Genomic DNA, 22,651 nt, shown 5'->3' on the forward strand with positions numbered 1-22,651 from the left:
GCTGAGGAGAGTGGCGGGGGGCGCTGAGCGGGCAGCACTGAGGGGGGCTGAGGAGAGTGGCGGGGGGCGCTGAGCGGGGAGCACTGAGGGGGGCTGAGGAGAGTGGCGGGGGGCGCTGAGCGGGGAGCACTGAGGGGGGCTGAGGAGAGTGGCGGGGGGCGCTCACAGGGGAGCACTGAGGGGGGCTGAGGAGAGTGGCGGGGGCCCTCACAGGGGAGCACTGAAAAGAGTGGCGGGGGGGGAGGGCTCCGATGCGCCTCGCGGCTGCCCCCGCCCCTCCCCCCGCTTGGCGCCGCCATTTTGCTGCCGGACGCCGAGGGGCAGAGCGAAGCCGCCGTCGCCGCCTCCTCCCCACCCTCCGCTGGCCGGCCGGGCCGCCGCCGCCTTCCCCGGGGCCCGGAGCGGCGCTGAACGGCAGGTGAGGTGCTCGGCCACGCCGCCGCCTCTGCCTGGGGGCGCGCTCGCTCCGGCCTGACGTCTCCACCCTCCAGCCCGGCGGCGCTCCCCATCGCTCGGGAGCGGCCGGGCGGCTGCTCTCGGCCCCCGGCGCAGGAGGGCCGCCATTGCCGCGCCCCGCCTAGCAGAGGTGGGAATCCCGAGCGGCGAAGGGCCGTGCCGGGGGATGGGGCCGTGGTTCCCCTCCCCCAACCTCAGGGCAAGGTGGGGTGGGGGATGGGTCAACCCTCCCCTCCCCCCCCCCCCCCCAGCCTCAGGGAAGGTGGGGTGGGGGGTGGGTTCGTTGCTGGTTTTCTCCCCCTTCCCCCAGCCTCAAAGGTTGTAAGGTGGGGGATGGGTTCATCCCCACCCCCGTAGGAGGAGTGCGAGGGTGGTGAGTTCATCATCCTTGTCCTGTGCCGCCCCCCCCGCCCCGCGTGGGAGATGGGGCAGGGGGAGCCCTGGGGGGCGAGGGGGGGAGTTTGCTTTCCCTGTCCTTTGCTTTGCTTTGCTAGCGTGGGAAACAAACGGTCAGTTCTCCGGGGAAGGGACTTTGGTTGTGTGTTGGTACACGAGGGTTTCCCCATCCCAGCCGTTTCCTTGGGGCTGTGCTGTACTATGCGTAGTCCCAAATGTGGGGTGGGGAGGAGGGGTAAGTCTTCAGTCTTCCTCGGGGGTGGGGGTGAGGTGGGAGTGGGACATTGTCTCTGTCTAGCATTTTCTGTAGGCGCCGTGATGCCCTGACAATGCCTTATCTCTTAATGAAGTAGGAGCTGTGAGATGTATGGCGGTTTTCTGTCTCCATTCATTTCTATCCATCAGAGGGCCCTGAAATCCTACGGATCTTGAATCTGTTGTGATTTGGGGCCAGTTTTCAGGCACACTCAGTCCAACCATGTTATTTTCTTTGTGTATCTGATTGGCTGTGGTAGTATGTGACTTCATAGTCAAAGCAACACAATAGAAATTGGAGGCTTGGGGAGGGAAGGAGGGCATAATGGTGCTGGGAAGACAACCTCCTGGGAAAATGTTTCTCAGAGTTTGCATCGGGCTTGAGAAAAGGTCAGTTCAGACAGAGCCATGGGGTTAGGTATGTGCATAGATATGCACTTGTTTTGAGGCCAGCTTTACTCATTGATGCTCCAAACTGTAAAACTGGAGGTTCAGAATAATTTATGAGAATGTTCCTATCTTATTAAAAAGTGAGATGTGATCTGAACAATAAATTGGAAGCTAGGAATTCATCAACTGGGGGAAAATCACTTACCTTCTCTGCAAATTTCCGTGTTTATGAAGAGTGGATAACAACTTAGAACATGGACAAGATTAGAAAAGTATTACACAAATATTAAGCTTTATTATTTTAGGTTAACTTTTAAAGAGAATCCCCAGCCTGTCATGCAACTGTCAACATAGCACTGTCCACACCAGTGCTTTGTCAAAACAAAAAAAGCAGCCATGTAGCACTTTAAAGACTAACGAAATAAAGTCCTAGATGACTGCTTTTTTTGTTTTGGTAGAATACAGACTAGCAGGGCTATCTCCCTGTCAGTGCTTTGTCAGTGTAAGTTATATCACTGAGAGGGACACAGGTTGTACTGGCAAAAATGATAGTGGAAACATAGTCTGATAGCCTTTCTTGTAGATGGACTCCACTGAGGGCAATAATTAAAAGGGTCTGAGGTCAATGGCCCCTCTCATCTTTTCATCCATGTGTGGAATACATTTTTATGTGTACTTAGGCATGTACGAATATGCACCACAACTAGAAACACAAAACCTAACTGTGGGTGCTCTGCTAATCAATTTAGTATCATATTAATTTCTTTTGAGCAGCTGCATATATGCACAGCTTATAGGGAACACTGCCTGGAGTCTGATCTGTCTTACTATCTGCACTATTTTTTTTTTTCAGGTTAGAATTGAGGCATATTCCTAGGGTCTGTTCCTCCTCTTTCAGCCTCTCTCTCTCAAAAGTTTCTGGGGTAATATGAACCAGTTTTTGATTCCCATGCACTGAGCAGAATGCTGCGCAGTGTTGGCATATTTCATGTGTAGGAAATACCCATTTTCTTGACTGTCAGCTGCTGATGAGCTGGTTATAGCTTCTGCATTTTGGACAAACTGAGTAAGAAGAGTGTCTAGTTGCAAATGCTGGTAAAACAGTTTTAATACAACCAGTGTTGAATCCGGCAACTGCTTCCATAACTATGACTAATACAGTCTTTTTTTGTAGACGCTATTTCAGAGTACATAATAAGAGGAAAACAAGAAGTCCTGTGGCAGTAAACTAATAATAAATAATGAGAGGGTGCGCTCACAGTACTAACATGGATTCTGTACCTTTGCTAGATCTCTGTTTGGGAAACACTGGTGGTAGGGTATGAGATGGAGATTGTGACTTAAGTTAACTTCTTTTGTTTACCATGCTTTGAGTTATGCTGCTGACATTAATGCATTCAGTTCCATGAGCAATATTGAAATACACGTTTAGGGTGTATTTTTAATATCTCAAAAATAACTTGCTGTGTTTTTAGTGCTTTGTTAAATAAGATGGGACTTACCATATGTCTACAATGGTGGCTGCAGTTCGGTATGATATGCTCACTTAAGTGTTCTATTCCCTTGTGGCATGAAAATGAGAATTCAGAAGTAGAGAGGATTGAGAAGCCCTGATGTGATTGATTAGTTAGTGCCTTTACTGAGTAAGTGTGTCTACGTTTTCTCCTCAATGTTCTTCTCTGTGGTTTTTCCATAGGAGCAATTTTAGTGTGGAAGAATGACAACCGCTACATGACCCTGTGGATATATTGTACAAGAGAGCGTTAGTTACATCTGCCAACTTTACTGAACTTTTCCTTAAGTTCAACCCTTATTTGTAAGTTTATAGTTTATTGGAAAACAAGGGGACATATACAATACTTGTATGGAATGTAACTATAGAGCTGGCTTGTCCAGACGGGGGTCCTTTTCGAAAGGACCCCACCAACTTCAAAATCCCCTTATTCTTAACGGCAATTTTGAAGTGCCGCGGCTGCCGGCATTCTAATGAGGTGCTGAAAATGTATTTCAGCGCTTCATTAGTGAACTTCGCATGGCCATTTTGAAGTTTTGGGATAGTGTAGACATGGCCTGTGTGATGTAATTATAAACTAACCTAAGTTCTCAAGCAGTCAGGATGCCTTCACTGTGTTATTAACTAACTGATAAAATAATGCTTGGTCAATCATTTTGTTGTGAGAATACAGTACTTTCTCCCTAAAACGAAACAATAGATTCCAAATATTGTGACTGTTTTGCATAGCATTGACTACTTATTTGGCTTCTAAATGACTGAGGTCTGAGTATTATTGCTATAGAGGCTTATAGGGAATTTAGCACAGAATTGGAAACTCCTCTATTCTAATCACTGTCATCCCACCAGTTTGATGGTGTCGTTTTGGCAAAATCATATGACTTTTCTCCCAGCTTGACAGTGGCAGAAAATTAATTAGGTAAGTGGATTGAAAATGTAGGCAAACAGTCTGCCCTGTCAGATGTAAATTGAGGAAGTTACCATTAAAACTATGTAGAATTTGTGACATGATCTGATGGGACTAGGTGCCCTTCTACTGGATGCTGTATGACTGCTGAGGACAAGAAAAAGTGGAGAAGACAGGCTTCATTCCCTTTATGTTTTGTTGCTGGGTGCACTTTTAGTGCCCTAATCTTTTAAAAGCTTAATATTAGCTCATCTAGCACAAAATAATGTTGTTAGGATTATATCTTTCTAGTATTGTTCTTACTTTGTTTTTAACTAAACAATTTTGTGTGAGGTTACAGGAGGATGTTAGTCTGCTGCCCATATTCACAGGAAACTTGTTTCTCCAGTAAACATTGCAATGCTTAATATGTCTTTCATTTTCTTTGCAGTATTTTAGAAGTGGAAAGACGAAGTAGGTTTTGATGTTTTGTGTGGCACCAGATGAAATAGGAACCATCATGAATATAACAAAGGGTGGGCTGGTGCTGTTTTCAGCTAATTCTAATTCATCATGCATGGAACTGTCAAGGAGAATTGCTGAGTAAGTAATGTCCATTGATTAGCCTTTGCTGCCATCACAGCAGTGGAGGAAGCTGGTGCAGATGGGATGGGAGTAGAGATCAGTAGGCAGCATATTAAGAATATTATGTAATGTTACTTGGTAAACCTGCACAGTTGTTTGAAAGAATAGAGTTGTCTAAAAGGTACACAGTCAGTACAATAAATTCTTGTGCCTAATCAGCTAATCTTGCAGCTCTGAAAATAAATATTGTAGATGTCTGTTTTAAATGATCATTTTAAAGAACTTTTTAATAGACTAGGTTTTGCTAATTTAAGGACCTGTGCCCTGCCCTGTGGCAGATGGTAATATAGTACATGTAGTAAAGGGGTTAACTGTGAGGCTTGGTGTAGCAAGCTGGGAGAGGTTTCTTGCTGGACCACCTTGCCCTGGCATCCAGATAATTTAACAACTACATGTAGGATAGTATAGACTCTGACAAGCTTTTTATTCATTACAATGAAACGTGCAAATTAGAGAACACAATTTCAGATAGGCAGTCAGTGTCAATACCTCACCTAAAATCTTTACAGTAGTTGAATTTTGAACACATCAAGTAACTTACTCACTATGTAATTCATTTGCCAAATAACAAAGGAAATGTTTTAACACTACGTGTTCATTTGCAGCCCATGAAAGACTACATTAATACTGTTTGGGAGCCATATTTACAGTGTTTTTTGTTTGGATAGTGTTAAATAATCCTATGTGTAGAAAAATGTATTGTTTTTGCTTTCTATATGTACTGTGACTTACTTATCAAGGTTTGTCCTTTCTGCTCAGTACAAGTGGATTTAGATGTGGAGGGTTTTAGTTATAAGGGGCACTAATAGCTTATGTTTTGTATATATCTGTATCATACTTCATAACCATAGGTTTATAGCAGTCTTTTAGAAATTTGCATATAGCATTGTTGTCCAGTAGAAATTTAAGGATTGTCACAGTCCCCTCTCCCCTCCCTCAGAGCCTGGCACCCCAAGCCCCACGCACAAACTGCTGGTGACTCAACAGAGCGCCCACTGCCGCTGGGCCATGCGAGTTGTGCCGCAACAGGAGCTGTGCAAGTTGCGTCTGGCCGCAGTTGCCAGGGCTGCACCGAGGCCACAGGAGCCACGTGGCTCCAGGCTGGAGCTGTCGTCACTGCCCCCACACGCTTGTCACACCAAGTGGTGGGACGTGTGCGCAGAGCAGGCAGAGTGTGTGCCATGTGTGCAGCTCTAAGGAGCTGCATTTTGCCACACTGCAGTGTCCAGTTCCACACATGCGATGAACGGCGAGCATATTGGACACCACAGGGATATTTGTGCATCATTCATGCTATTATTTCCCATTTAATAATTGGTCTTTCTGGGCTAATACAGATTAAACCAAAGTTTAACCTTCAGAATTTATTACAGCTTTGTCTGCTTTTGTCCTCATTTCACTTATTTTCTAATCTTGATTGGAAATTTCCCTGAGAAAGGACCTATTTAAACTCATTCTCGTAAAGCCTACTGCACATCAGTGACCCCGTGTACATGATGATGAGTACCTTCTTGTATAGATTTGAATTATTATAATGTTCTTCATTTTTTACATTGGTTTTTATTTGTGGACAGGCTTAGATTAATCTTCAGTGTAACTCTGGCAATATGTAGATTTGTGAGAAATCTCACAGTAAAAAAATTGTCTTGTGATTTGTACAGTATTACGAGCATTGGGTTAGGCTGCTTCTTTGTTCTGGTTCCCTTTGGGGTAATGTACTGATTTTTGCTTTTCTTTTTCTTTAGACGCCTGGGGGTAGAGATGGGCAAAGTTCAGGTTTATCAAGAGCCAAACAGAGGTGAGCATTTAATGGTTTAATAAGCCTCTTGTTCTGCCTCTGTGGGAGATAGTGTATTACTTAACCCTCCTTATAATTTATTTACAGAAAAGGAGAAACACCACTTTCTCATGTTCTGTGTACTCTCATATGTGTTCTGTCACCTCTTCTCTTGCCTTTTGAAGACTGTCACTCTTCCAGACGACCTGTTTATCTATCAGAGGGGCAGCCGAGTTAATCTGTCTCTTCGAAAACAAGTCGTCCTGGGGCACCTTATATAAGGTGCCCCAGGACTTCTTGCTGTTTATCTGTGTAATCGCTAGCATACATCTGTCACATAACTTTCATATGTTGTCTCTCTCCAGTTAGTTTTTTTTAATATTGTTTCTTCATCCTCATTAAATGCTGGTTTTGTCAGGGTACAATGTTATCTATCAGAAGGTTCATGCATGTTGCCACCATCATCACCTTCCTTAAATCTAGAAGGATACAGTTTCAAGTCTTCCTATGGTAACTTACCACATGACTCCCATTATCACTAATGGGAGTCATGCAACTAATGCACACAGATCTGTAAAACTGACCATGCTTATTGTCTTCAATATAAAGCTATTCTCTTTCAGTTTGAAGATGGAGAAATTATTTATTTTTTAGATTTGTTTAGAGAGTATGATAAAGTTGCAGAGTTACTTGTATGTTTCTTAAATTTTGTATATTTCTTACTGACAGAAACAAGGGTTCAGATTCAAGAGTCTGTGCGAGGAAAAGATGTCTTTATCATCCAGACAGTCTCAAAGTGAGTACCAACTAATACATATTCTAAATAAACTATTCTAGTTTCTTTAGAATACATTCTTATCTAAATATGGTTTATCTTTAAGAATTCTTTTGTCTTCCATTTTCTTTGTTATACATACGAGAGATTCGTAGGTGAGCCAGTTGGCTCTGTGATTTAGGAAGTGTGTTTGTGGGGGATATTTTTATAGTCTGACTATTTACTTTGTTCATATTCAGATGAATTTGGATTTTGCATTATGGGTTTCTGCATTCTTTTGCCATGTACACTCTGTTCCTTACAGCATTCTTTTTAAAATCTTGTGATCGGCTACTCTGAGTGCAGCACCACGTACTGGTTTTAAATACAGCAGCACTCTCTTCAAAGTAAATGGCTTCTGCGACTCGTTAAGCAACATAACAACTTAATTGTATGTTCTTAAGAACATACAGAGTTCTACAAATGCAGGGGAGTCCTTGTGGTTTCTGACAGCAGCAGAAATGATGGGACTGGTTTACCTGATACTCCGTCCTTCCGTGTTAACGTATACCACTCAATCTTGAGACAGAGGAGAGATGTTTAAAGCCTGATGTTGACTAGGACCTACAGTTGGCCAAAACAGTAGAAGACTATACTATAGGAATCTAAAACTGTTAGTCCTGTCCATAGTGAAAATATATTTACTCAATTTTTGTGGTGCAAAGATGTTGGAGACAAATTACAATGTAGGCCTTATTCCAGCAACGTGTTTTTCTGGCAGGGTCCTGAAAATGTCTTTCTAAATGAAGAGGTTGGTGAATGGGCAGTAGGAGAAGAAATAATCAAGTATAGTCCTAGTGAGAAATTAAAATAGTATGTCAATGCACTAGTCTTATGGGGGTGCATATTTGGATTCCTCATGGGAGTATTTCAGTTGCCCTTTTTTCTTCAATGAGATGAAGTCCCTTGAAGCAGATATAGATATTGAATTCAGCTTTAGGATATTTGTGTGTGGATACAGAACTAGAAACTTCTCATTCCAGGGATGTGAATACTACGATCATGGAACTCCTGATCATGGTGTATGCTTGTAAAACTTCCTGTGCCAAAAGCATTATTGGAGTGGTTCCCTACTTCCCATACAGCAAGCAGTGCAAGATGAGGAAAAGGGGCTCCATTGTCTCTAAATTACTGGCTTCGATGATGTGCAAAGCTGGTAAGAATGCAGGATGTTGTGAAATAATGAGGACATGATGACCTATGATGTCATTTAATTTCTAGACAGCTGCGTGCATTAAACTGGGAACTTTAATAAGAAAGAGCTATAAGGATTTTTAGCAAGAGGAAATTTTAAACCCTTGAGAGGAAAATCCAACCTAAAAGCAGTACAAAGTGCTGAATGAAATGCTGTTTTAAAATGAGCATGCCTCTGTAATGTACACAGTAGAATCTGTGTCAAGCTGAGTCGGTGTGATAAATCTGCTGGAATTCTTACTATAGTGGAAGGTGGGGTTCCTTTGCAGTTATGCTGCTGATGGGCCTCTACTCTTCCTAGGGCAGTTGTATTTCTATCACTTTCTTTCTTACCTATCTATTGAGTGATCGCACTTACATCTACAGTGTTTACTTCTAAGGTGGCATCTGAGATATGGAATAAACACTCCTGATTCCTCCAGAGCAGCTACTTGCCTACTGTTTCCAATGGCACCTGTTCTTGGAGCATGTTGATGGTTATAATGAACACTTCATAGATAAGCTGTGTAATTGTGCTGTTTGATCTTGTAGTTTTAATTAAAATGTTGATTCTCATCACGTAGGAAGAAGTGTGGGAGAAATTAGAATTTGGGATTGTGGGCAAGGAGTTCTGAGTGACAGTCACAGTCTTATTGTGTGACCTTTGACAAATGACATAACTTTTGCCTTAGTTTCTTCAAATGTGGAAAGAATGTGGCACTTATGTATGATACTTGTATGTATTTTGATGTGTGATATGTATGATGTTTGGAAATTTAGTTAAGTTTTGTAGATTAGCGTGAGGGCTTTGTTAAAAGGTACCAAAGAAAGGCAAAGTAATCATTTATTTGATACCCCATATACCTTAATGGGAAATTTATATGCCATGTATACTACAATAAAAATTATAATATTTTCTTCTAGTATAACAGAATCTTCATGTTCTGAACAACCATTAGTGAAAACTACAGGAGGAGTAAATTTGGTATCTACAGCTAATATCTAGGTTTGTGCTGCTTGTTTTTTATACAGTGGCTTTTAGGTGTTACTCTCTTTTCAAAGGTCTAACTCACCTTATTACCATGGATTTACATCAGAAGGAAATACAGGGGTTCTTTAATATTCCAGTTGATAATTTGAGAGCATCTCCATTCTTACTTCAGTACATTCAAGAAGAGGTGAGCAAGGTCTACTAATGTGTATGAGAGTTGTCATTTCAATATTGTATTTCAGGTTGTCTCTATATTTGTTGGCGGCGGTAGAACATCAGTAAAGACACTGTAAAATTCAGTAATTTTTAAAAAGTCTGTAGAAAAGAGGAAGGATCTCCTTTTGGGGAGGGCGTTTTGAAAGTTTTTATTCTTCCTATTCTTGGCATCAGCATTCTTCCCACTCTGTGGACACCAACATGGAAAGTTAGGAATAGGGATCTTTAATTCTGAAAGTGAAAATGTATAAAGTATTATGCCAGTGTTTAAATGAAGAAGTGCTGAGGCTTGTGGATGTGAGGTGTTGTTTTGAGAGAAATATTCACTGTGACATTCTGCTGTCAGTGGCTAATGCCTGATGATTGGAAGAACATGAATGCTTCCCCTTCCTAAAGCACACAGCTACCTGTTCAATGGAGGCATTCTTCAACCTAAAGGATTGTTTTCTTTAGGTATAGCTTTCCTTTGTACCAAACACTCCATGATGCAAATTTGTTTTGACATATTGTTAAGCAGAAGTGAGAAACTTGGCAATTTTAGGGCAGTGGTTGTTTCTCAGCCAATGGTCATATGGTTTTATATGCTTGGCCTTAGAATATGATCTCTGGATAAGAGGGCAGTAGTATAAAACTCATCTGCACATTCTTGGAAGTTTGGCATACCCCTGTTTCACTTTTGCCATGTAATGCTGACAGTAAGAATTTAATACATATTCTGCCTTTCATGTTACTGAAAATGCTCAGGATCTCCTGTACTTTGAATGCTAAAGCCTGCTAAATGTTTGTTGGTATCTCTAATGGGATGTATTGAATAGTGTGAAACAAGTTCAACTTGATAAAACTGGAGATTATTTACAAAGAAGTTAAACCATTACTCAGATTGTAAAGGTTGTGAGCTGTTGTTGCCGGTTTCTTGATAATTTCCCAGACAGATTTTATAAGAATTGAAGATAAAATTGGAGCTTTGTCACCCCAAAATACCCAGCTGGTTGGATCCTATGTGGCATAAGGATTTTATGAACTTCTTGTTTGTGTATTTGTCTAAGTATGCTTATTTAATGAACATTTGATATCACCTCTATACACTGTAGAGTTTACACATGAGGTGTTAGTGACTTAACATAACTCTCTGGTGCCAGGAGTTGCCAGTACCCATATTTTAAGTTTTGAAGAGCATTGTTTGGCAGGTCCTGGTTGTTCCCTTAGCTTTTGCATGAACTGAGTAATGGAAATTACCTTTGAAGACTTAAATTAGGCAGTTAAAAGTGGGACAGTTCTGTTTGATCAGAAGTAGAGTCTTCAATATGTTAAAGGACATGCCCTATCTTGTCCATACCTTGTATTGTATGCTTCTTCAATATGGCCTGTCTAATTTTACAAGACCTATAAAGGAGCAAACTTACAGTGGTGAAGGCAGAAGGGGAGGAGGAACTTTCACACTCTCTTTTTCTGCTCATGTTTCTTGTATTGTAGCAGGGCTAACAGCTTCATCTAGGCTGGGTCTACACGTGCCCCTTCCTTTTGAAAGGGGTATGTTAATGAGCAGGTTCAAAATATGCTAATGAGGCACTGCAATGAATATCTGGTGTTTGGAAGAAGGGCTTTCAAAACCTGGGGGGGATCCTTTCGGAAGGTCCCGTCTCCACGGGCAGCTTGCGATTCGAAAAGCTGCACTTTTGAATCACTGCGGCTGGCATTATGCTAATGAGGTGCTGCATATTCATTGCAGCACCTCATTAGCATATTTTGAACCTGCTCATTAACATGCCCCTTTCGAAAGGAAGGGGCACGTGTAGACCCAGCCCTATTGTTAATGTTGGTTGGTGCTTCTTGTTGGAAGACCCTGCCTCTTGTTGCTTGGAACTTTGCCAGATTTATCTATTTGGGTTAACGTTTTCCATGCTGGGTGTCTGCTTTAAGCCAAATAATTTTGAAGTTTTTATCCAAAATGGGTCGGTTGTTTCAGAAACGAGCCTGGGGAAAAATACGTTGTTTTGTCCATATTAAAATCTTGATTCCTTTTATCTCGCACAGCATGCTTTGGAGCAGGGATTTGACATGTGGCAAGGGGTGGTCTTGGTGTCAGGAAGGTGCCTTTTGCTATGCCTTGAAAATCTACCCACATTTGGCTAAGATATAAGCCTTTGAAAATTATATATAATATAAAATTATATAATTAGTAGAGGCGTCTTAGATTTTACTGGCTAAATTCTATAAACATTCTCTTTGCACTGGGCATGTTCTAGCTTGGGACTGAGAACTTTCCCTGCTAATGTGTCCAAGCACCTGAACTGTGGAACAGGAACATCCCTGACTCTTTTTTCCCATTGGGCCAGGCATAATGGAGGAGGAAGCTGTTTTGAATGTGTAGGGGGAAAACAGCTGAATTTGATGAGTGGGGAGAGTAAATTAGGTCAAGGACACTGGGGAGGGAGGACTCAACGGGGAGAAGGGGAAATGAAATTTTGGAGGCAGCAGGGGAGCAGATTAAAATCCAGAACCAGTAGAAAGGGGGCGGTGGAAGAAACAGTTTAAAAAAAGGCAGAGTCTGGGGGCACAACTGGGACTGGCTGAGCAAACATATTGGAACAAGGAGTCATGGGTTGTTGGGTTGTTTTTTTTTAAATACTCAGATTAGACATGGAACTTGAGGTGGGAGCCTTTGGAGGTGGAGAGCAGAATGTGAGGAGAGGGGGAAGAGAGAGTGTAATGGGCAGATCTGGGATTGGTTAAGTGTGGAGAACTTGAATGAGAAGCCAAAGGTAGAGAAGAGACATGACTGGGAGGTTAAAGTAGTCATGCTTGGGAGAAGTGAGCAGAAGAATTTGTGACTTCTAGATCACAGTCCCCTGCAGTAGCTGAAATAGATTCCTGAGTCTTACCTTTTCTCTGTTGTCAACAAAACTTTGAAACCCTCTGGTTAAAATTCCCTCTTCCCCTTTAACACTGGACTACATAAGATAGCAGCAGTAGTCTGTCATTAGCTATTCTGTTCGATCAAGTGGTGTTGGTCTGTGCAGTGGACCTAAATGTTCCACTCCTGTTAGATATTAGTATGATACCAAGTGATGGAATTCAGTTTGTTTTTTAAAAATGTAGGAAATTACACCTTAAAAACATTTTTAAAGTTGTAGAATCAGGCATTCAAAACTAGGGCTCTTTGCTTAAGCATGAAGTATTTAATATTTGAGAGGTTTTTTAATTTTAAAAATGTAAAATTATATGTAGCAGATAATCATCTTAAATTCATAAAAAAGATATGACACAGATGATCTCTGTTTGCTGCAGATCCCAGATTACAGGAATGCTGTGATTGTGGCCAAATCACCTGCATCTGCAAAGAGGTGAGTAAGATCTTCTCTAACTGCAGCAAGCAATAGGCATCTAACATAGTTCTTGATTTTAGCATTAAGTTCACTGGCATATGAAATGAAGCCAAAAAGAAAGGACTCCGATGACTGATTTATTTATACATGAAACTTTTCATATTGTTTCAATAGTCAGTATTGCTGGTGTTAATAGTTTACAGAACTGTGTAGTTAACATTGGGTTCAGGTGGACATGGAATATTTGGGAAATCATTGTGGCCTCTGACTAGTTTTCAGTGTAGCTACAGAAGTTTGTTTTACTAATGTGTGTGTTTATGAATGCATAGAAATACAGTGTTGTTTATTACATCTGAATCTTTGCCCTCGTGTGGAACTTGAAGTTAACATAAAGAGGATTAGTTAAAACATAGTAGTAAAATAAAGCAACTCCGTCAAGACTGGCAGTCTAAAAACATAATTTCTCCATCTTCTGGTAAATACTGAAATATTGTTCTGATTGCTGAAGTATGGGCAGCTAAAACTGTTCCCCTACATTCTGATTTACTTTTACTGTTACTATTTCAATACCTTTGTTGTAATATTTAAGATATTGCCTTCAGTCTCTTCCAGTTTTGTTATAACTTTATTGCTGTTTGCAGACGGTCTTTTAAAAATTGGACTTACAAAAAAGTAAATCCAGCAACAGAAGAACAAAGAGTGCTTAGCATTCCAAAAGTATTCAGGGATGTCTGTTGTATAAAATTTCAACTATGTATGAAGAACAATGACAAGACAAATATGACAGCTCCGGTGGGCTAAAATGTTTGCTCGATGTGATCATGATATAGAAGGTGACTGTCCAAATCCTAACTATAGAGACTTCATAACTCTAGTCTGGCTGACGTGTGCTGAGTCTAGGACAAACTTTCTCTTCTTATAGAGATTAGTTTTGTACCACGTTAATGTGTTCATTGTTGATTCCTGGTTTTGTTTGTTTGTCTGTTTATTCCTTTGCCCTCAGATGGAATTTCACTCCTTTCAGAATCTGATAAGGAGTTGAGTGATAGTTTAAGAATTAATGGTGGCTTTTCTACAATCACAACTAAATACTTATGGCAGTGTTACCTAGACTTTCACATCAGGTATTATGACATTGTTAGTAGGAATGGATTGTTTTGTTACCAGTTTGAACAGTTTCTGATAGCAGTGTACTAGGAAAAGCTATTTCATGTTTTTTTAAATTTAGCACTATTCTTCACATGAACTAAATATTGCACTATTTGTATTAAATGCCTTTTTAATCTGCCTTTGTGACAAATGCTTATGTAAGCAGATACACTTAATTCATAAACAGCTTCTATTTAAAAAAAAAAGTATCATGCTGGCCCCCAATTGCTTTCATGTCTTGCAGTTCAACTTTTGAGTGTTACTGTGTTTCATATAAGCTGTTATCTGCGTACTCTTAATAGTAATCTTTTTGATTTAAATGTTAGGGTGTCTAAGTTAGGGTACCGTTCTGGACATAGCTCCTTATTGCTTGTACTGAAACATACATAACGGTCCATGGACACTGTGAAATACAGGTTTAAACTCCCAAAACCGGAATTCTCTCGTCCCACAACACCCATGGTCTGGAAGGACCATGGATGTTACTGGACCAGAGACGCTGGGATGGGAATTTAGAACAGAAAGCCTGTCTGCCTTGGGCAGGGGAGCCCAGCAGACCTTGTGTCCCTGGCCAGAGGCACAGCCAACCTCTGTGGAGCCAGGGCCGCACCCATTGCCTGGACATGTGGGACCATGCTCACAGCTGGGCTGGGGCTGCCCTGATCTCCGTGGGGCCAGAAGCAGCAGCCCAGCCCACATTACAGCCGGTCTTCACAGCACTGGGACTGCGCTGGTAGTCCAGCCTGTGCCATAGCTGGCTTCCAGCCTCAGGGGCCATGCTGCCAACCCAGTTGGGACTGACCTGGCACCACGTGGCCTTGGAACTGGCATCCGCAGGACCTGGGCTAGGTCTGGTAGGCTAGCCAGGCTGGAGCAATCTCCATGGCTGGCAGACCAGGGTGGCCAGGTCAGAGTCATCCCAGCAGGGGCCAAGGTCCAGGAAGGAGGTAAGAGGCCTCTGCAGCTGGAGTTGTTGGGAGTGGGGAAGGGAGAAAGAGGAGATGGCAGCAAACTAGGCGGTCACAGTGGGGGACCACCCTTCATCCAGCAAATTCCCTCATCCGGGACTAGTCAGGTCCTGAGTTTGCTCTATGAGGGAGGTGGAATCTGTACTAAATATTCTGTTTCTGGTATCGATTTGATGCTGTAAGTATCTGGATCATAAGTATGCACCTAAACTTGTGAAACTGTAACAATACAATTGGATAAAAGATTATTTTTTCTTGTGAAGTGGTATATGGTCTTTGGCTTTCCATTTCAGGATTGCTTGCATTTTGGTGATGAGGATAGTGATCCCTTAGTATTTCATGAGGCTTCAGTATACCTGTTTGTCACTGATTGCTTCTTGTTGGAGGCTAGGGAGATCAATCTTTCTCTTTTGGGAGCTCCTGTAGGTATTGCGCATCAAGGAAGAACAAGGTTTTTCCAAGCTCTTGGGTAAGAAGGTGGAGTACACTAGCTGTACTCATTAAGAAGGTAGATGTTGCATTTTTAATCTTGAGCTGACTAGCTCCAGGAGCTGGTGTTGAAGGATAGGTTTTCTGACTTTTTGCTCCTCTTGAGACAGCTAGTTCCTGTGTGGGTGCTTGCATCCTCTTCCCCATTCCCTAGCTATATTACTGGGATACATCTATATATAACATCCAAAGATAAAGATATAACTCCTTACATTTGCTTATTCATGTCAAGTAATTGTGTGTGGAAATAGAAAACCTAAATGCAAAATTAATAGATTTCCACAGGAAAATGTGAGGGGTGGCAGGTACTTCTGTTTTTATATTTGCATCTCTGGCTGAAAATTTCACCTAAATAGTATGGCATAGGAAACATTGAAGGCAGCTCTTAGCCAGAATGTTGGTTCCTGTAACTATTTTCAGTAATCATTTGTAAACCTGAGAAAGCTAAAATGTTCTTCAAGAAAATAAATGGTTTGGGCAGGGAAGATAAACTCTTGGAAAGTAACCAAAGAAGGCAAATGTCAGCCTCAAACAGTCTTTCTTTTGAATTCATATCTGTGACAGGAGCTGGCTTATTCTGTTGTAATTCAGAATGTTGGTTCAGTTTCTGGTATCATTGCAAAATTCAGGTAAAAGTCATTTTGCATATAACCTGAGCTTTATTCAGCTTAGTCTAAAGTCCTGATTTTACCGGTGGAACTTGGTAAAACTCTTGTTTTAAATTGGATTATTTTAAATTGAAAAAGCAGCTGGTTGGAATAAAAATGCACTGTAGTTAAATATGTATTTAAAAACCCTTTAACGCCATAGATTAAGTGAAAGACTGTTAAGTCTCACTAAACTTGTCCAATGATGCTGACTACTTACTTGTTGCACTTCACTTGCACAATGAAACTAGTTTTTTGCTTGCTGTCTTCCTCCACTCACTGCAGGAAGCATAGTACCTCCCATCTTTTCTTCCCTTAAGCAGTCAAATGCAGGTTGAACCTCTCTCATCTGGCACCCTTGATACCTGATTGGTGCTGGATGAGAGAGTTTGCTGGACCATGGGAGGTCAATATTTTCTAGCACATTACCAATACTTTCACTGCTTACTGGGCGCTTAAAAGACATTTAGGGGTAAATGACAGCTAAATAATAGCTCAGAACACTGAGAGCCAGGACTGGTGACCATAAACAAGTTTTATGCGACCCTGGAACATTTGGCCATACCAATGATAAGTGGTCGTCCGGCTAACTAAAATCATGCCAGATTACAGATTTTTCTGGACAAGAGTGTTATGGATTAGTGAGGTTCAACCTGTAGTCACTGGCATGTTAAAATAACATTGAAAGCTAAATTTGTACCCTAAATTACTTGATATTGGCGCTTTACATAATTTCAGATTACAACAGAAAAACATGTTTGGTAAGGGATTTGTGTTTCTTTTTGTAAGTTTAGGTCTTGACTGAGGACAAGTGATCTGGCAATTGGTTAAGTAGATGATGACTTGAGTTTTATTATTCCTGTAGGGTATCCATTGTTGCAAACCAGATTATCTAGGATATTCTGTCCCATTTAGACCACCTCTAGTGTTTATATACTTAATTATAAGATGTTCTATTTATTTTATTTATTCCCTTTTGAAAAAGTTTTTGCCAAGGGAATGCAAGTTAGTCTGAAGTCTTGGATCTACTGTAGTCATTTGTGGACCACTATTACAAACACAGTGAGACTGAGAGACCAGTGACCGTTTTAAAACCCAAGATCTCTGGCTCCATCTGGATTAGAAATGAGTGAATTGGGTCATGGCTGTGTGGCCCTTTAATTCATGCCTGAAGAGAAGTAAAAGAAAATATGGCAATAATCTAATTCATGTTGCAGCTGATTGATGCAAGAAGTAAGATGGTTGTCTGAACTGCTTGATTAACACTTGTCCTGTTACTTGTCAAAGCTTGAAACACTTCAGCAAGACCATTGCACATGCTTTCAGAACTGTCAGACATTTCCAAACTAAGTGATGAGAAGGTGTCTTCTAGAAGAAGCTCTTGCTTGCTTTCCCTCAGTTGTAGGAATCATTCAGTTTTTCCTCTATTTTCAAATGGAAAAATAGGCTTGTGGTGAGTGTTTTGTGTTATTTTATTTTAACTTTAATATATTCTTTCCTGCAGGGCACAGTCATTTGCAGAGCGCTTGAGGTTAGGAATAGCTGTGATTCATGGAGAAGCTCAAGATGCTGAATCTGACCTGGTGGATGGTCGACATTCACCACCTACAGCCAAAAGTGTAGCTGCTATTCATCCCAGTTTGGAGATGCCCAGTAAGTAAGTTTGTGTGTGTAACTGATGATATATTGGGTTTTTTTACCTAAAGATTTTAGAAAGGAATGGTTGTCAGAAATATGCTAGTAAAGAATTGCAATAAACCCTCCATTCCTCAGTTCTTTGCATACTAGATGGGTAAGGATACAAAGGAATGGAAAGGGAGGTGGTAGCCCCATCCCCTTTATGCTTTTGGCGCTGAGAAGAAGGACAGTAGGGACACAGGTACTACTTAGTGGCACTGCTGGCAAAAGTTTCTGATTCTGGTATATTGGTCACACATGCACCTCCACAGTGGAATGACAAAGTCGCCAACACATTTCAAAGAATAACATTTACGGTGCAGAAAAGTAACTTTTTTTCTATGTGTTTTTCACCATTGTTGAGTGCACAAATTGAAGCTCTTCCCTAGAAACTGAATGTCAGCACAGTATTCTTAGATTTCACTGTACAAATTACACTACATACAAGACTTAATAGCTTGGGTTAGCAGGTAGAAAGCATGGCTGTTAAAGCACCATTCCCGCAAGTCCCTTTCTGGGCAGATCCCTGTGCTCATCTGGAGCTCTATCAAGTTCAGAGAGGCTGTGTGCAGGTGGTTGCACATGTGGAGTAATTTGCAGGGTCAGGTCAAAGTATTTATAGTTAATATCCTGTGTGAAAAGACGCCGTGCCTTGTGCATGAAACTCTGCTGCCCAGGTAATCAGAGCAGTGATGATGGAGACAGTTGCTGCTTTGCTTTTATCTATGGAAAAAATTAGAAACCGTGACCAGTGCACATCAAGAATTTCTGCATTCATATTAGCATGTAATTTTTTACCTTTTTTATTCTTTAATCAGTGCTGATTCCAAAGGAAAAACCACCCATCACAGTTGTTGGTGATGTAGGAGGAAGAATAGCCATCATTGTGGTGAGTGACTGTTTTGGATCAAAATTCTGATAGCTTTGATTTTAGGAATATGTGTTTGTATTTGTGGATGTTCTTTAAAGTAGGCCTAATTTTGACGGTTTTCCTGCTGTATCTAAGCTAAAATAGTCAGTCTCCTGACTTGGGGTCACTCTAGTCTTCAAGGGTACACAGGGCAAGAATCCAGTGGAAGTGCCAGTTTTGGTTTTTCAGCCTCAAAAATTAACGTCCTAGTTCCCAAATGTAAGTAAAATCTTTTGAAAACAACATATTTTTTTAAAAAAGTCCATCACACTATTTCTCTCTCTTTATAATATGCTTGAAATGACCTTCTACAAATCTTGTCAGTATTTAGTTGAAGGGTCATTGTAAAATGCTGAGTTGCTGGCATTTGACGTTTAAAACTTTTTTTTAACTAATGCAAAATTACAAATTGTTTGCGTGTTTGCTCGAGCACAGGCATTACAAGCACATAAGGAAGACATGTAGACTACCTCTGAGTTTTCCTAATACCACTTGATAGGCTCTATTAACGGACAGAAACTGAAATTGCGGGATAAGACTCCTTGATTATGAACCTAATATTTTTGTGCCCCTTCTATAAAAACAAGTTTAGCAGCTTACTTTGCAGGAGTAGAGCAGTTATTTGAGATTAGCAAAGCACTTAGAGATAATTGAGCAGAAGATGTTGCTAAAATATATTGAATTTCTCTGAAGCCTTGTGCTTAGAATAGTTGGATAATAATGTATAGTGCCTCAGTTTGAGCAAAACGTCAAGCTACTTCAGCCTTAATGGAAAAATTGCATTTAAGACCATTCATTTTAATTTTCTTTCCACTTGAATTATTTAAGTTATTTAAATGTCCAGGAGAATTTACCAATTAAAAAATTCTGGTAACTTCTGAAACTGACCAGTTAATCCAGTCCTTGCTCCTCTGTTACATGCTAGGAATATGTCAATGTGTTGGGGAGGGCAGACTGAAGAAAAAAGGGCAGGTTACAAATGCTCTTCCACAGTTAATAGACACTGAGAAGGCTGCACAAAAGGGCTGTGGCCACACTTGGCCAAAACTTCAAAATGGCCATACTAGTAGCCAAATTGAAGAATACTAATTAGGTGCTGAAATGAATATTCAGCGCCTCGTTAGCATGCTGCCAGCCACGTTGAAGTAACTTTCTATAGAAGAGTCTTTGGTGTCATGTTTGGAGCCTTAGCAATTCTCCCCTCCCACACTCTGTTCCTTAAGTCCCCATGTAGGATAGGAAGAGTTACTATCTATACATTAATAATGTAGTTTGTATGTAGACTGATGACCTTGAGAAATTTACTGCCTTGACACCAGTATAATTACACTAGATGTGTGTGTCTCTGTTGCGTAGCCTGTAAGTGTAGAGTCTTCATTGTCTTTCTCTTATTTTGGTAGGATGATATTATAGATGATGTTGACAGCTTTCTTGCTGCTGCAGAGACTCTAAAGGAAAGGGGAGCGTATAAAATTTTTGTAATGGCGACTCATGGCCTCTTGTCTTCAGATGCTCCCAGGTTGATAGAAGAGTCTGCTATTGATGAAGTAAGTTGGGGCGGAATGGGCTAGCTATAAAGTTCAGAAACAGATGAAAGTGATGAAAATATTTCAGCAGCTTCATCCAGTTTTAAAATCCCCACTGGCTTGGTTCCTAAAATTTTTAATGTGGATTATTACTACACACTGAACCTCTCTAGTCTAGCACCCTCAAGACCTGACCAGGCTGAACAAGAGAATTTGCTCAACCACAGGAGATTAATATTGTCTAGCAGCTTTACCAACACATCATTGCTTACTGGGCTCTTAGAAGACAATTAGGGGTAAATTATAGCTAAATAACAACACAGAACACAGAGAGCCAGGACTGGTGGATGTAAACAGATTTTATGGGACCATCTGAAACTTGGCCGCACCCATGATAAGTGGTCGTCTGGTTAACTAAAGTAATGTTGAATTATGGATATTGCCAGATGAGAGAGTGCCAGAATAGAGAGGTTCAGTCTGTAATTACAATATTAATTATGAATTACAGAAACAATAGTATGGCTATTTGTTCCTGGCTTCATTTTTCAGTACAGATTAAGGTTTTTAAATACATAATTACTCCTTTTTTTTTTCCCCCAAGTCATCATGAATACTTTAGTGATGGGTGCATCATATACTAAGAGCCTAGGTAAGGAATTGCCAATATAGGGAGATTTTAAGTGAAGAATGGTTAATAGTGGATCCTCTTGTGCATGTTTGACAGGATGAAAGCAAGGAAGGGCTGTTTCTTTAGCATCCATAAGTAGGTGTCAACAGTAATGTATAACCTTTCACAAGGCTAGAATCCTGTCAATAAACTAGAGATCCTGTTTCCATCAACCAGTTAGCTTGTTTGGGATTTGGATGGCAGATTGTGCCTTTTCAGACTCTAACATGTTGGGGTGTAGATCAGAAATGGAGGAGAAAAAAATCAGGGAGTTGATTTCTACTGTGATAGTTTCTCTTTCTCTTTCTCTCTCTAGGTTGTTGTAACCAACACCATTCCACATGAAATACAGAAACTCCAGTGTCCTAAAATTAAGACAGTGGATATCAGTATGATCCTCTCAGAAGCCATTCGCAGAATCCATAATGGGGAATCCATGTCATACCTTTTCAGAAATATAGGACTAGATGATTAATCTCTCTTTACTGTAAAGAAAATACCAAGGGCCAAACTGGAAGCATACAGAAAACAAGCTGTGAAGCATCATGCTTACTTTCATATTTCAACTGAGTCATTTTTTGTTGTTGTTTTTCTTGGTTTAAATTTGAAGTTAGACCAGTTTTCAAGAGCTATGTTTCTTTGCAGTTTTCGAAAAGGACAAATGTTTTCCAAAAAGAAAAAGAAATTCTAGTTGCTTTTAGGTTAGTTGCACTATATATGGAAAACAAACACTTGAGGCAAGAATTTAGCTCAAACTGAACATTCCTTTTCCAAAGCTGCTTGCTACAAGTGCTTTAAAAAGTTGATAAAATGAAACAACTGTATAATATTTACATTTTAAAAGCCAAAAAGGTTGTATTGTTGTATGCAGTTAAGTGACATTTTGTAGGAGTGCTTTTATAGAAAGCATATGAAATATGCACCTGTATTTATTTTCTGCAGCAAGGAATAAAGATTTGTTTTGTGTGAACTTGTTTTATTCAGTTATTTGCATTTTAAAGTGTGCTCATCAAAAATTGCCGTTTGAGGGCATAGTGATGTTGGACGAAGTTGTAGGGTTTGGTACATTTGTTTTACTAATGCAGGTTGGACCTCTGTAATCTGGATTTCCCTCATCTTGCAGTATCTGTGGTCTGGCATCTTGGCAGTGCTTGTGGGCTGGAGCACTAATGGAGAAAAGCTCCATGGGCCACATGCCCAACAGCTCCTACCCTTCTAGAGCAGCACAAATAGCTCATTTGAGATGTTCAAGCCCAGGGAGAGAGGGAAAAGAGCTGGGTTGGGGGCAGGGGGTGTCACTCGCTCACGGGAGGAGGAAGGGTGACTCAGGAGCCTGGAGACCAGGAGCGCTGCCCCACAACTGTGGGGCTGTGCTCCTGGCTCCCCAGACATGGGGCTCCACGACCACCCTTTTTCTTCACTCAAATGCCCTCTCTTTGTTCCTGCTCAAGTCAAAGCCAGCCCCTTTGGTGTCACTGGAGTGCAGCTCTCCCCACCCAGCAGGAGCAAAGGGGTCGGCATTGACCTCTCTTGGGCTGGGAAATTCTGTGGTTCAGAACTGGTCAGGTGCCAAGGGTGCTGGACCAGGGAGATTCACCGCGTACATAAATGTTATGGCTGCGTCTATCCTAGCAAGTTTGAAGGGGCTCTTTTGAAGTATCCAGCAAAGTGTCTACACACACAAGTTAAATTGAATGTGCTCTTCCACTCCCTTTTCAGGAAGAACACCTTCTTTCAAAAGCTTCTTTTGAAAGAAAGCGTGTGTAGACGCTCTGTGGGC

At 41.1% G+C, this 22,651-nt stretch overlaps 1 protein-coding gene across 3 annotated transcripts; it reads left to right on the top strand.

Annotated features, from left to right (window-relative positions):
* The first annotated feature begins 281 nt into the window (after nt 1–281).
* On the top strand, nt 282–21,841 carry PRPSAP2 (phosphoribosyl pyrophosphate synthetase associated protein 2). 3 transcript variants are annotated; one of them, XM_075010340.1, is made up of 12 exons: nt 282–418; nt 3,194–3,313; nt 4,348–4,499; nt 6,287–6,339; nt 7,048–7,114; nt 8,116–8,288; nt 9,368–9,483; nt 12,801–12,856; nt 17,596–17,744; nt 18,587–18,657; nt 20,079–20,225; nt 21,188–21,841. In XM_075010340.1, the coding sequence occupies exons 3-12, from the start codon at nt 4,381–4,383 to the stop codon at nt 21,344–21,346; spliced, it is 1,110 nt and encodes a 369-aa protein (XP_074866441.1). In that variant the 5' UTR covers nt 282–418; nt 3,194–3,313; nt 4,348–4,380; the 3' UTR covers nt 21,347–21,841. The 3 variants fall into 3 exon arrangements, with proteins under 3 accessions (XP_074866441.1, XP_074866444.1, XP_074866443.1); XM_075010342.1 differs by lacking the exon at nt 282–418 and adding an exon at nt 430–586; XM_075010343.1 differs by lacking the exon at nt 3,194–3,313 and having other exon boundaries at nt 320–418.
* The last annotated feature ends 810 nt before the right edge of the window (nt 21,842–22,651 follow it).

The sequence above is a fragment of the Carettochelys insculpta genome, chromosome 16 (genome assembly GCF_033958435.1).
Source record: "Carettochelys insculpta isolate YL-2023 chromosome 16, ASM3395843v1, whole genome shotgun sequence".
NCBI classification, from domain to species: Eukaryota; Metazoa; Chordata; order Testudines; family Carettochelyidae; genus Carettochelys; species Carettochelys insculpta.

What these genes read in the sequence shown, in the direction of transcription:
- PRPSAP2 (XM_075010340.1), top strand. Translation starts at nt 4,381, where the DNA reads ATGTTTTGTGTGGCACCAGATGAAATAGGAACCATCATGAATATAACA. An exon ending in TTCAGTACATTCAAGAAGAG is followed by an intron (nt 9,484 to 12,800) that starts GTGAGCAAGGTC and finishes TGTTTGCTGCAG; the next exon opens with ATCCCAGATTACAGGAATGC. An exon ending in TCACCTGCATCTGCAAAGAG is followed by an intron (nt 12,857 to 17,595) that starts GTGAGTAAGATC and finishes TCTTTCCTGCAG; the next exon opens with GGCACAGTCATTTGCAGAGC.